Here is an 11,220-nt window from a genome sequence, read left to right as displayed (position 1 = left end):
TCGCGGAAGAGATGTGGTGGCTGGCGAGCCAAAGGGGTATTTAGTTGGTGAAAAAAAATTTATAGTACTCAGTCACCTCGAATCTTTAAATATATGCATGGAGCATTAAATGCAGTTGAAAAAAATAACTAATTACATAGTTTAACTAATTAGGACGAGACGAATCTTTGAAACATAATTAGTCTATGATTGGACATTAATTATCAAATAACAACGAAATGTGCTACAGTTCCAACTTTTATTAAATAACAACGAAATATGCTACAGTTCCAACTTCTCTACCTAGCTCGGCACTGTGCCTTGCTTTGTCCATCGTCCCCTTCCCCTCCAGCAGCAAGGATCAATCGATCGATCAACCATGCCACTGCCTCTCTGCTTCAGTGTCAGGGTCGACGGTTGACAGGCAACTAGCAACCCGGAATCACAGTGCCCTGGACCTGCAATAATATACGACTATTCAAACCTCCACTAAGATGCAAATTTTATCAGGAAAAAAATTCCAAAGTTTCCATCAGCAGCAGTGCAATCACTGAAGCAAAAAAAATCAATTGTAACAACCTATGGTGTTTGCAGACTCGAACCGAGCAATAGTCCTTTTATAAACAGGATAGCTTCCCATAAATTATTTTCATTGAGTAACGTGGGGCAGGTTTGGAGATTTTTTCGACATGCGTGAGAGATCTTCTTCTTACATTAATGCTCGGGCACAGCTTGCCCCTCGCAGGTCGAGTTTTTTTTTATCTCTATTAATTTCGGGTGTTCACAAATAAGTTCACCTGTTACAGAGGCAACAACTAGCACACAACTACTGAATCAAATCAAGCACTCTCCACGAAAAATTACAAAGCATTTTTGCATCATATTACGAGTTTAGGACAGGTTCATCTCTGTGCATGTACCGTACATCGGTAGAAACGGCAATGGTACTGAAATCCTGTAGCTTGTGACAGTGACACAACGTGCAATATGGTCTGACCAAGCCATGTGCTTCGCAAAAGCACAATAAAATAGATGGATCGCCGACCTCCACACCAAAGTGAACCAGCAAAAATGGACCTCTGTTCCTGGTCGACCTCAAAGTCAGTTGAAATTAATCCACTCATTCACGCATGCCTCTGGTGTAACTTGGACATTTGTCAGGTGCTGATTGGGTTGATTTTGAGTACAGAAGGAGAGAGAACTCAATTTGAGAATTACCTTGAAATGTACTTCATTTGCTGGCAAGCAGCTAGGACTGTTGATACACGGGCCTAACAGATAAAGCAATAATCTTGGTAGCATGTAACAAGCATGTCTCCTAATGAATGTATAGTAGCTCAAAATTATCAGGGCTGATCAGTGATATTGGAATCTGAAAACCACGCACAAACCCAGAGCAAACTGTATGATCAAAACTGCAGGTGCGCATATTGACCTGAAACATTTGCAAAGAATCGAAATGAATCAGGTGATAGGTTCTGCAATGAATCTACACAAGGAGAAAAGGGGGCTCGTGGCTACAGGTTGAAAAGGTACAATGAACTCAATGGTTGCGCGGTGGGCGGATAGGTACAAGCATGCTTCCTTTTTTTTTTGGTTTATGGAAGATGAAAAGGTAACATGCAGATCCCTGTTTATGGAAGATGAAATGTGGAATTTCGTTCCTCATGTTACTGGAATAAATTTGAACACCATCGCCACCCCGTCAAACTAGTAATATCATGTACGAAAACGTAAACTCTCCCATCACGTACTACAGACACATCTGAATGTTTGTAGCAATTTGTTTTTTTGCATGTTGCATTGCATTTGGTGGGCCGAATTGTATATTTCCGAGAAACACGTAACAAAAAAGAGCAGAGCAGATAATGGAAAACAAACAAAAAAACCAAGGGATGAAACTCCGACAGGTTGACAGATTCTCACCGGCAACGCTCGCTCGTCAGCACTAGCAACGCTTGCTCGTCAGCATTGCCGGCGCGCTGCTGGGAGTGCACGTCCTCGGCTGCGCTGCCTGGGCACCTCCTCCTCTCCAGACTCCAGCAGAGGATCGCTCTCCGCCAACTTGATCTCGGCCAGAGCCCGAGCCAGTTTGAGCGGCCAATTGGAGACAGGAGAACCGACGCTCGATGGGAGTCAATCGAAACAGTCTGTCTGGCTATGGCTACAGGACACTCCAGATTCCTTTCGGTTGCGAGACGATACAAGCAAGCAGAACGCACACGATGGTACTTTTCGCGGGAAGAAGAAGCGGCCGAAAGCAGAGACACGGTGTACCAACCAATTGAATTAACTTGGCTAGCATAGAAATGAAGCATCAACAACATTGGATGGCAAGGCGAGCAGATGCAACTTTCGCATCAACCGACATAAGTTATTGGCCTGAAAATTCTATGGCAAACAAAACATATCAACATGCCCACCACCCAAATGTCTCAGCACATCCCTGCCTCATCAATAACAAAAAGAAACTTCACTGAGCATGAAAATCACTAAAATGGGCGAAGGTTTGTCACTCAAATGCATTGCAGTCTCACCATAGATGTTGACATCACAAACAGACACAATTCAGTTTCATTTGAGGCACAAGGTGCAAGTACCAAGTAAATAGATAGACGTGACACATGCTTAAGCACAGTAACTTTTTATCCAAATAAATAACAAGATTCAATTTTATTTGATGCGCAGTACCATCTTATTGGTTACCTGAATTTCAGGTTATTCACAGAGAACACTGGAGGCAATGGTATGTTTGGTACAACACAAGCCTCACACATGTATTTGTTTGCAATAACTCAGCTAGATCTACATAGAATATTACACCCAAAATTGAGCACATTGTAAATAACAGTTGGCTCAGTACAATACACAAGGCACTTTGGAACAGGAAACTAACAATATCCACGGTGCAGACCAACAAACGTTGGTCATTCATACTCCTTGTGCCTTGCCAAGTTAAGCCCCCATATCCTGCGTTAAAGTGCAATCAAGATTCCTGGGGAGCTTCAAACCTCGAGGGAGTATCAATTCCCATCATACACATGAGTCCTGATATCAAGATGATAAGAAGCACAATTCCCTGCACATAGTAGACCAGTGTGAGAAAATGATGAAAGGATACAAGGTATACTAATATACAAACAATCATTTTACAGGAGCGCGCACATTTAAGAATAGAGTTAACCAGTAACAGAATACAAGTTACTTACAACAAAAGTTCCTTCGAGAAGAGTTGATTTGACTAGGCACTCTCCATCACATTTGGCCCGTCCAGCTTTAGTAGTATTGGTCTTCTCTGCAAGATACCTGCCTTGTGGCAGGTTGGAAGGGTTCTCTAGTAAACCAGATGGTTGAGAAGCATAAAGAATGGTATATTTAGCTCCAGACTTCTTCAGCATGGTGACCAGCTCAGAAAGCAACTCTCCTGCAGTGACGTAGTACTAAATTAGCTTTCAGCTGTACAGTTAAAAGTAAACGAGCAATGCTAGTAGTAATATCCTAACCTTCTGATTTTGCAGGGTCTAAATCCTCAAAACCACCACTGCAGAAGACAACCAGATCGGTCTGCCCACTTGGGTTGTTTCCCATCCGTGACGTCACTAAGTCCTGTAATGTACAGGTTGATTGCTGTCAATGTACGGAACAAATATAGCATAGAAGAACCAAAAAAAATATATAAAAACTTACACGAATAGAATACATGCTGTGATGTTTCTTCAGAAACTGACCAGTTACAGTACATGTGTCTGTGTAGGTGACACGATTTCTTTCCAAACAACTGTTACAGTTCTCAGCAAAGCCGGACAACAATGAATTCTCCAATTTCTCATCATCTGATGTGGAAACATAGGGGAATGCCATGGAAAACTCTGAACTTGTGAAGGAGAGCTGAAAGAAGCATAGCGATTATAACTTATAAGCCATCGAAAATTCGATGCTTGAGTTAAACAATAACCAATAGAGAAAAACAATGAGTGCCTACAATTACCTTCAATGTATCTGCCAAAGCTGGATCAATTTGCTTATCTTTAGATATGTCTGACGATTGTAGCTAAGGAAAAAGGAACAGGTCAATGGTCAGTGAAAACTGGAAGCAATGGCTGTCTTAGTAATAACTTCACCATATAGATTGGATAATTTGCTAGTTTCATGGCTTCATGGAATTAAAAAAAACTATTTATATCAACTTTCAATTTTCGAAATTTATGTACAAGCAATGATTTAGTTTAAAAGATTATTTAATTAATATATATTTGCACAAGCAGATAATTTAAAGGCGGTAAAAGAAAATACATGAGTATCGAATAAGTACCTTTGAGCCAAGAAAAACAATGGCGACATCAACATTCTTCTGAGCATCCTCCTTTGAACACTAAAAACGAAATGAAGACATCAGGGAACTAATTAAACTTTGTTTCAATGCAAGAGTTGACAAATTAAAAGAAGTCGCATCAGAGCTTAAGTTTCACCAATGGAGATACTTACCATCAAGTTTGACCAGCCACCTTCCTCAAGAACAGACTTAGCTAAACCCTTTGGTGACACTGTCTGATAGTGGACTACTTCCTTAGCATCATCAGAACAGAACCTGGATGGTAAAGGTTGATGGAATGCCAGTAAATTCTAGAGTAGTGAACTGAAATGCTTGCTAAAACTAATAATTCGAACATAAAAGAAATTTTTGAGATTAGCTTGTAAGTTTGGCTCAGGTCAGCAACTAAAGGAACTGGCTAGACAACAAGGTTGAGGAAGATATCATTGGACCTAATCAGCAAGCAACTGAACTCATGGCACCATCAGCATCAGAAACCAGGTATGACAAGCTGACCTGTAACCTAGGTAGAAAACGTCCGGTGCTTAAGATGTGTAAAATTCTCTGATAAAAGAAATTCTGCATAGCTAAGAAGTAAGAACTAGTCATTGTTTTGTTCAACTGAATTCACGGCTTCAAGTTCCATTGCAATGTAGTGGCTAAAGGTGGTCCAATAAAAATTAAGAGCCCAGAGGTAACCCTAGTTCATACTCCATGTACCAAAATTAGGGCATACAGTATTTTCACACCTAAGCATTAGTATCCCACAGTGTGCACTGTGCAACATCAAAATAAAAAATTTCCCTTAGTCTTTCCACTTTTGAGGAAGGCCATTCATTTTTTTTGTTTTCCCTAGGCCTAAAATCTCAATCTTGATTTTTCATTGATACATTGGACGAACAAACTTTTCTTTCCAAAATTAAAAGAAAGTCATCTGATACAATGTGATCATGTGCAAATCAATTTGCACTAAACAGCTGTTTCCGCACAATAAAATGATTCTATGGCATAGAAGCAGACAGGCAAAGTAAGGCCGTAAGCACATGAGCTAATTAACCCATTGGTTTTTGGTTGGACCATCATCTATTTATTTAACAGGGCAATGACGAAACAATCAGAAAATAAAGAAACTATTCCTTGAACAAAGAAAATGAAAATACATATGTGTCATGACAGCGGTTTGTATACCTATGCACAATTGCTTGTCTAAGTGAAGCAGAGCAACCGGAATCCCTAACATTAACATCACGCATCTCATCTAGCACGAGATCTCAAGCTAGGGACGGAAAAGATAAGCTGAACAAGTTACCCACCCGTAGTTCTTGGGCGCCCAGAGGAACGCTGGCGCCACCACCGGCGCCGCCGACGCCGCCTGCGCTGCGACGAGCAACACCACCAGTACCGCCAACGCCGCCGCCATCTGATCGAATCGAATCAGGCCTATCGCCAAAAACAGAGGCCAAAAGGTTGAGGGAAATTGACGAAACAAAAAATCGAGCCGGACTATTGAGCGCAGAGATCTCGGAAAAACCTTACCTTTGGGCGGAGCAGGGATCGCAGATTGGGAATTTGTGCCGCCTCGCTCGGTTGGGTTCCTCTCCTCTGGGTCGCCGTGGCCGCACACGTACTACAGAATCACAAACCTATTGGGCAGCACAAACTAATCATGACCTTGGATTCAATCCAATCAAGCACCAGCACATACCCCTATCACTCAGATTGGGGGAGGACAAGGAATCGATGAGTACCTGGGAGTTCGGGGGCGCCGCCGATGGAGACCACGCACAAGGCAGCAGCTGCAGTCCGTCCGGCTCCCTGGATCTTGTGCTCCGTGGGGAAAGGTCGAGTCGTCGAGTGAGGGGAAGGGGGCGGAAAGACGAGCGAGACGCGAGCGAGCCGCCGTCCTGGAAGGCGTCGTTCGGGGTTTTTTTTTCTGCAATGGAGCATACAGCGGCCCTGTTTGGTTGTGGATCACAACTACAACACATGTTTTCCGAGTAAAGAATCTTCAATACATGTAGTACTAAACGAAGTTTATTTGTAAAACTTTTTCACGAATGTGTGTAACTTTTCAAGACGAATCTAATGACAGTAATTAATTAATGATTGGCTACAGTAATGTTACAATGCCAACCTCTAATCGTGCGGTCAAAGGTCTCATTAGATTCGTCTCGGGAAATAGTGCAGAGCTGTGGAGTTAGTTTTACAAATTGTCTTTATTTAATACCTCTAATTATTAGTCAAAATTTTTGTACTACTTGTACTACTCACAACCAAACAAACAGGGCTAGCATCTATAGAGAATATTCTATGCATCTGGATGGTTCGAGCCGGGACGGGTTGTTCCATCCAGCAACCAAACGTTGGGACGGGTGGGCCCCACGTCACCATCCAGGATTCAACGATCCCTGTATAGTTTGGTCCAGCGAACCAAACGCTTCCTAAAATTGTGGAGGCGACGGGAGCCGGCACGTTGTTGGTTGCTACTAGCACTGACATATAAGTCCTACTATCAGAAGCTGTCTCATCTATCCGAGTTCACATCGTGACACGGACAGGTGGGCTCAGCGTCACAGGTACAACTCTCAATCAAAAAAAAATGGCGAAGTCGTCGCTGTAAAATTATACAAGGTGGCAAACAGATGAAGACGTAGTGAGTTCAGCTGTAAAATTATAAAAGATGGCGAGCTCCTTCCTGCCTTCTTCCACGTCCTTCTTATCCATTGTGGGCTGGAAGCTACTCCATGACGTCACCAACCCTGGGGTGGCGCTGGTGTCGAAGCTGTGCACCAGCAAGACTATTTTGAAGCTGTCGTCACCCGTCGGCACCTGGTACCCGGCGAGGAAGTAGATCCGCGTGTCGACGACGGCCATAGTGAGGTACAGCCGCTGCGCCGGTGGTGGGAGGCCCGCAACAAGTGCAGGTGGAGGAGGATGGCGACGGGGGCCATGGCCGCCTGCCAGAGACAGACACTGCAACCATGAATCGAAGCCTGAGATTTGTGGACAAAAGATTCACCCATCTCATGGGTTCTCTCCTACCGCCCATGTGTTGCAGCTGGAAGCTAAGAGCAAATGCGCTATGCTGAAGCCTAACGACACCCACATCTCCATCCGTTCGCCCCCACCAACACCCAATCCAACCAAGTCGCTGCCACATAGAGGACCCAATGAATGGTCCAGTTTAACTTGCATGGTCCACGCAGCGCATGACGACCCAGTTTTTGTTGCCATCTTTCTCATTTCCTTCTGGAACTTTAGAGATGGTGCAACGGAAGGCTGCTTCTCTCTCTCTCATTTTTATTTTGGGTTGCAATGTAAAACACTCCTTCGTATATTATATTAGGTTTGCATACTCCTCTGTATCCGTTCTATCACGATGAATGAATTCTTATCGGCGCAACTACATCAAGAGACCTTACCGTACCCATCCAAGCATGGAGTAAAGATCTGAATCTGAGAGGGAGATGTTTACTTGGGCATCCCTCGCTTGTCAGATTTCGTGGTTGCATTATTATTGCCCAACTACATGCAGTGCAGGGGAGGAACCTCTGTGTTGCGGGAATCAAGGCTGTCTCCAACAGGAGACCCATTACACAATCCAAATCCAAAACAGGTATCCAGCGCAGAATCTATAGTCTCCAACAACTACCTATTAAGGAAATCCATTTTGGGTTTTTGGGTGCCAGGAGAGGCATAACCTAAATATGAGTACCCTCTCTCCTGGAAACCCGTTTGAAGAAAGGGTTCTCCTTTGAGTCTTGTGTTGGAGAAGACCAAAAATAGGTATTGAACAATTTGCCTATAGCGGTACCCAAAAGACGAATTGGTCTTGTATTTGTTGTCGCGGTTGTTGGAGACTGTCAGGAGGGTTTCCCTTTACGTATGGGCAGACTAGCAAAGGAGGCCGTGATACATCAACTGCCCCCCTCGGGCCCGGTAGGTATCAACATCCACGACTTAACCAAAAGGGCTTTTTTAAAAAAATCCTTGCCATTACAACTTTCAGGGATTGGAGATACACCGCTGGAATTCAACTAATTTGAAACATGTCATTACAATTTTTGATCTACCGCACCCATGCCATTTTCTACATCTACCGCACACATGGGCCCACTTGTTAGGAGCCGTATTTTCACTTGAGCATGTATTGCAATGGGCTCACCTGTTAGCAGATGGATAAGTTAGGCCCCGACCCACCCCGGCTCCAGTGTTCTCCCTCGCACCCACCCCCAATCGCAAGGCCACACACGCCGCCTCCACCGCCCGTGCACCCTAGCTAGCCGCCGTCGCCTACCCGCCTGGGGGTGCCGCAGCCCCCCGCCTGCGCCTCCGACGCCCGAGTCACCGTGTTGCAGGAGCGCCTGCCGCCACCGCTGCCCTAAATAGGCAGATGGGAGTTGGTCGGCCAGGCAGTGGCGAGAATTGCAGGCAGGCGGGCAGTGGGGAGAAATGTATGAGGGCGGATTGGGCAGCCGGTGGTAGCCCGGGATGAGGCGGCATGACCAGCAGGCAAGCGGGAGGATGGGAGATGGTGGGTCGGGCGTCGGCGGTGACACATCTATACAAGTCCAAATAGGCTAGGCCCATTGGGCAACCCAAGGCCCAGCACTAAAAAGCATGGCCTGAGCCCAGCAGAGGCTGATTCCGATAGTGCCTGGACCGTCCCGGCCCTGCAGGCGGGCCAGGGTATCTGCCGATAAGCTGACCCATAGTGTTGGCCCAGCACGACATGATTTTGGAGTTGACATGACTCCGGCACTGTTCCTTGGGATGTTCTGTGAAATTTGATGAGATTATATGATTACTTGATCTATATATGTGATGTAAATGTGATTAGTTGATCTGTTGTGAGATGTATAAACTTGATATATTAGATTTTGATTGTCATATTTGAATTTAGATTCAAATTCTTGATTGAATGTGGGGTTTGTTGTGGGAAATAGTGCCTGGGCAAAAAAAAAAGGCTGTAGGGCCGGGCCTGGGCTGGCATCTCTTCCCATAGTGCTAGCACGACCCAGCACGAAAAGGCCACTGGGACGCGTAGGGCCGAGCCGAATAGGGCTGGGTTGAATCGGGCTAGGGCCGTGCTACACCTCCAGGTGGGGGGGCGGCACCTCTAGGCGTGCGGGCAGTGGCGGCGGCGAGGGCGCGCGGGAGCATGTGCGGTGGCGTCACGTGCGAGCGTGCGATAGGGGGCGGGTGCGAGTGAGAACACTGGAGCCGAGGTGGGCCGAGGCCTGCCTTATGACACGTGGGTTTAGGGGAAATACGGGCACAAGTGAAAATACGGGGCCTGGCAAGTGGGCCCATGTACACGGGGACATAAAAAATGGGTGCCGTAGATCAAGAATCGTAATGGCATGTTTGAAATTTGATGAATTCTAGTTGTGTATCTCCAATCCTTGAAAGTTATAATGGCAAGGACTTAAAAAAAGCCCTAGCCAAAAAGGTAGCTAGACATGAGCATTTCCCATTTGGCCAGAGCCCAACGGGTTTTGTTCTGCCAATGAAGTTTACTGGGTCCCTAAAAAAATGAAGTTTACTAGGACAAGTTTGGGGGAGCGTATGCTATGGAAACCAACAACCCTGTGTAAACTATGGAAACTCCAATCAATACCTTTGGATGACCATCCGATGGATAGGAGTGGAGGTGGGACAATTTTGCATGTAACCCCTCCCACTCATCCCATCCTAGTCTACGCGATTACGAATGCCGCCGCCGCACGTCTCGTCACTACACGCCGCTGCCGCACGAGTCCTCACGGGACGACGCTGCCCGGGTCGCCTGCCACCATACCGGGCCTCGCGAGTCGTCCTCCGCCTTGCCTGGTCACTTCGTCTTGTCGGGGGAGTCTCCACCACGGTGGCCGATGGATAAGACCACGGAGGCGCGGTCGGCCTACATGGGGCGGCGACAACCACCACGGAGGCTGGGGTGGCAGCCTCCACCGGCGGCTAGGGCTGCGGCGGCGTCGGAGGCGAAACGTCGGAGGTGGCAGGGGATCAGATGCGAGGACCTTCTGTTTTCTTTCCAGGGGGTTATTGGGAAAACAACGATTAAGAAGCCTGATGGTGGGAGGGTTTAAGTGGAAAAAGTACCCACCTCTATCCCTATCCATCGGATGGCCATCCAAAGGTCTTGATTAAAGCTTCCATAGTTTGCACAAGGTGGTTGGTTTCCGTAGCAGGCATATGAACCAGAAAAAAAAACTCGACACAAGTTTGGTCCGAACTATTTAGATAAATGTTTTATATTATTGAAAAAACCTAAAAACCCGAGGCCAGCCCCAAAAATAGTCTGGTCATCCCATTGGCGGGATTTTTGAGGCCCCCAAGATTGGGGTTTTCAACCCAGACTGCAAAATGCTCAATTCTACATTAGGTGACACATCTTCAACCAGCAGTGGATTCCAGTCATTCAGGGGCCGGAGCACCCCCCCTCCCCCCCCCCCGACCCCCACAGATCCCATTGAGCCTCCCCCCCTACATTTTTCAGCCATGGATGAAGGTGAGAAAGAAGAAAAGGAGAAGGAAGAAGAAGAGAAGGATAGGGGAAAAAATTAGCCCTCTTGTTTGGATTTCTAGATCCGCCCCTGTCTCCAACCGCCAAAACTGATCCTCTTCCTTCTTGTTTTGGTGGCCAGGAACAAGGAAGAAGAAGAATCGCATTTTTCCAGCAATTGATGAACTACTAATTCTGAAGTACAACACAAGAAGCGTGACAAAAAAGCAATGGGTGGATGCCACTTGGTCACTAATTACTTAAAATCGCTTTACTTTTTGCATTGTGCCTGCTATAAAGTAACACAAAAACTAGCATCTTCTTTAATTTTGAAGACTAGGTAGCTGAAAGTACAAAGGGCGCGCAAGGAGTGGAAGGCCAGGCGGGAGGGATCCTCGACCTCTGTTGCTCCGGCATTCGGGCG

At 45.9% G+C, this 11,220-nt stretch overlaps 1 protein-coding gene across 2 annotated transcripts; it reads right to left on the bottom strand.

The window, feature by feature from the left end:
- Positions 1–2,617: 2,617 nt before the first annotated feature.
- Positions 2,618–6,230, bottom strand: LOC120707500. 2 transcript variants are annotated; one of them, XM_039992406.1, is made up of 10 exons: positions 6,040–6,230; positions 5,828–5,934; positions 5,605–5,731; positions 4,465–4,567; positions 4,292–4,351; positions 3,968–4,030; positions 3,667–3,867; positions 3,483–3,585; positions 3,189–3,403; positions 2,618–3,058 (listed from the first exon to the last, which is right to left on the bottom strand). In XM_039992406.1, the coding sequence occupies exons 3-10, from the start codon at positions 5,709–5,711 to the stop codon at positions 2,966–2,968; spliced, it is 945 nt and encodes a 314-aa protein (XP_039848340.1). In that variant the 5' UTR covers positions 5,712–5,731; positions 5,828–5,934; positions 6,040–6,230; the 3' UTR covers positions 2,618–2,965. The 2 variants fall into 2 exon arrangements, with proteins under 2 accessions (XP_039848340.1, XP_039848341.1); XM_039992407.1 differs by having other exon boundaries at positions 5,605–5,711.
- Between the last annotated feature and the right edge of the window lie 4,990 nt (positions 6,231–11,220).

This window comes from Panicum virgatum, chromosome 5K (genome assembly GCF_016808335.1).
Source record: "Panicum virgatum strain AP13 chromosome 5K, P.virgatum_v5, whole genome shotgun sequence".
Taxonomy (NCBI): domain Eukaryota; kingdom Viridiplantae; phylum Streptophyta; class Magnoliopsida; order Poales; family Poaceae; genus Panicum; species Panicum virgatum.
Note: the sequence above shows the minus strand (reverse complement) of the source record. Positions and strands in the feature narration are given on the sequence as shown.

What these genes read in the sequence shown, in the direction of transcription:
- LOC120707500 (XM_039992406.1), bottom strand. Translation starts at nt 5,711, where the DNA reads ATGGCGGCGGCGTTGGCGGTACTGGTGGTGTTGCTCGTCGCAGCGCAG. An exon ending in GTGGCTGGTCAAACTTGATG is followed by an intron (nt 4,352 to 4,464) that starts GTAAGTATCTCC and finishes TTTCGTTTTTAG; the next exon opens with TGTTCAAAGGAGGATGCTCA. An exon ending in CTTTGGCAGATACATTGAAG is followed by an intron (nt 3,868 to 3,967) that starts GTAATTGTAGGC and finishes TGCTTCTTTCAG; the next exon opens with CTCTCCTTCACAAGTTCAGA.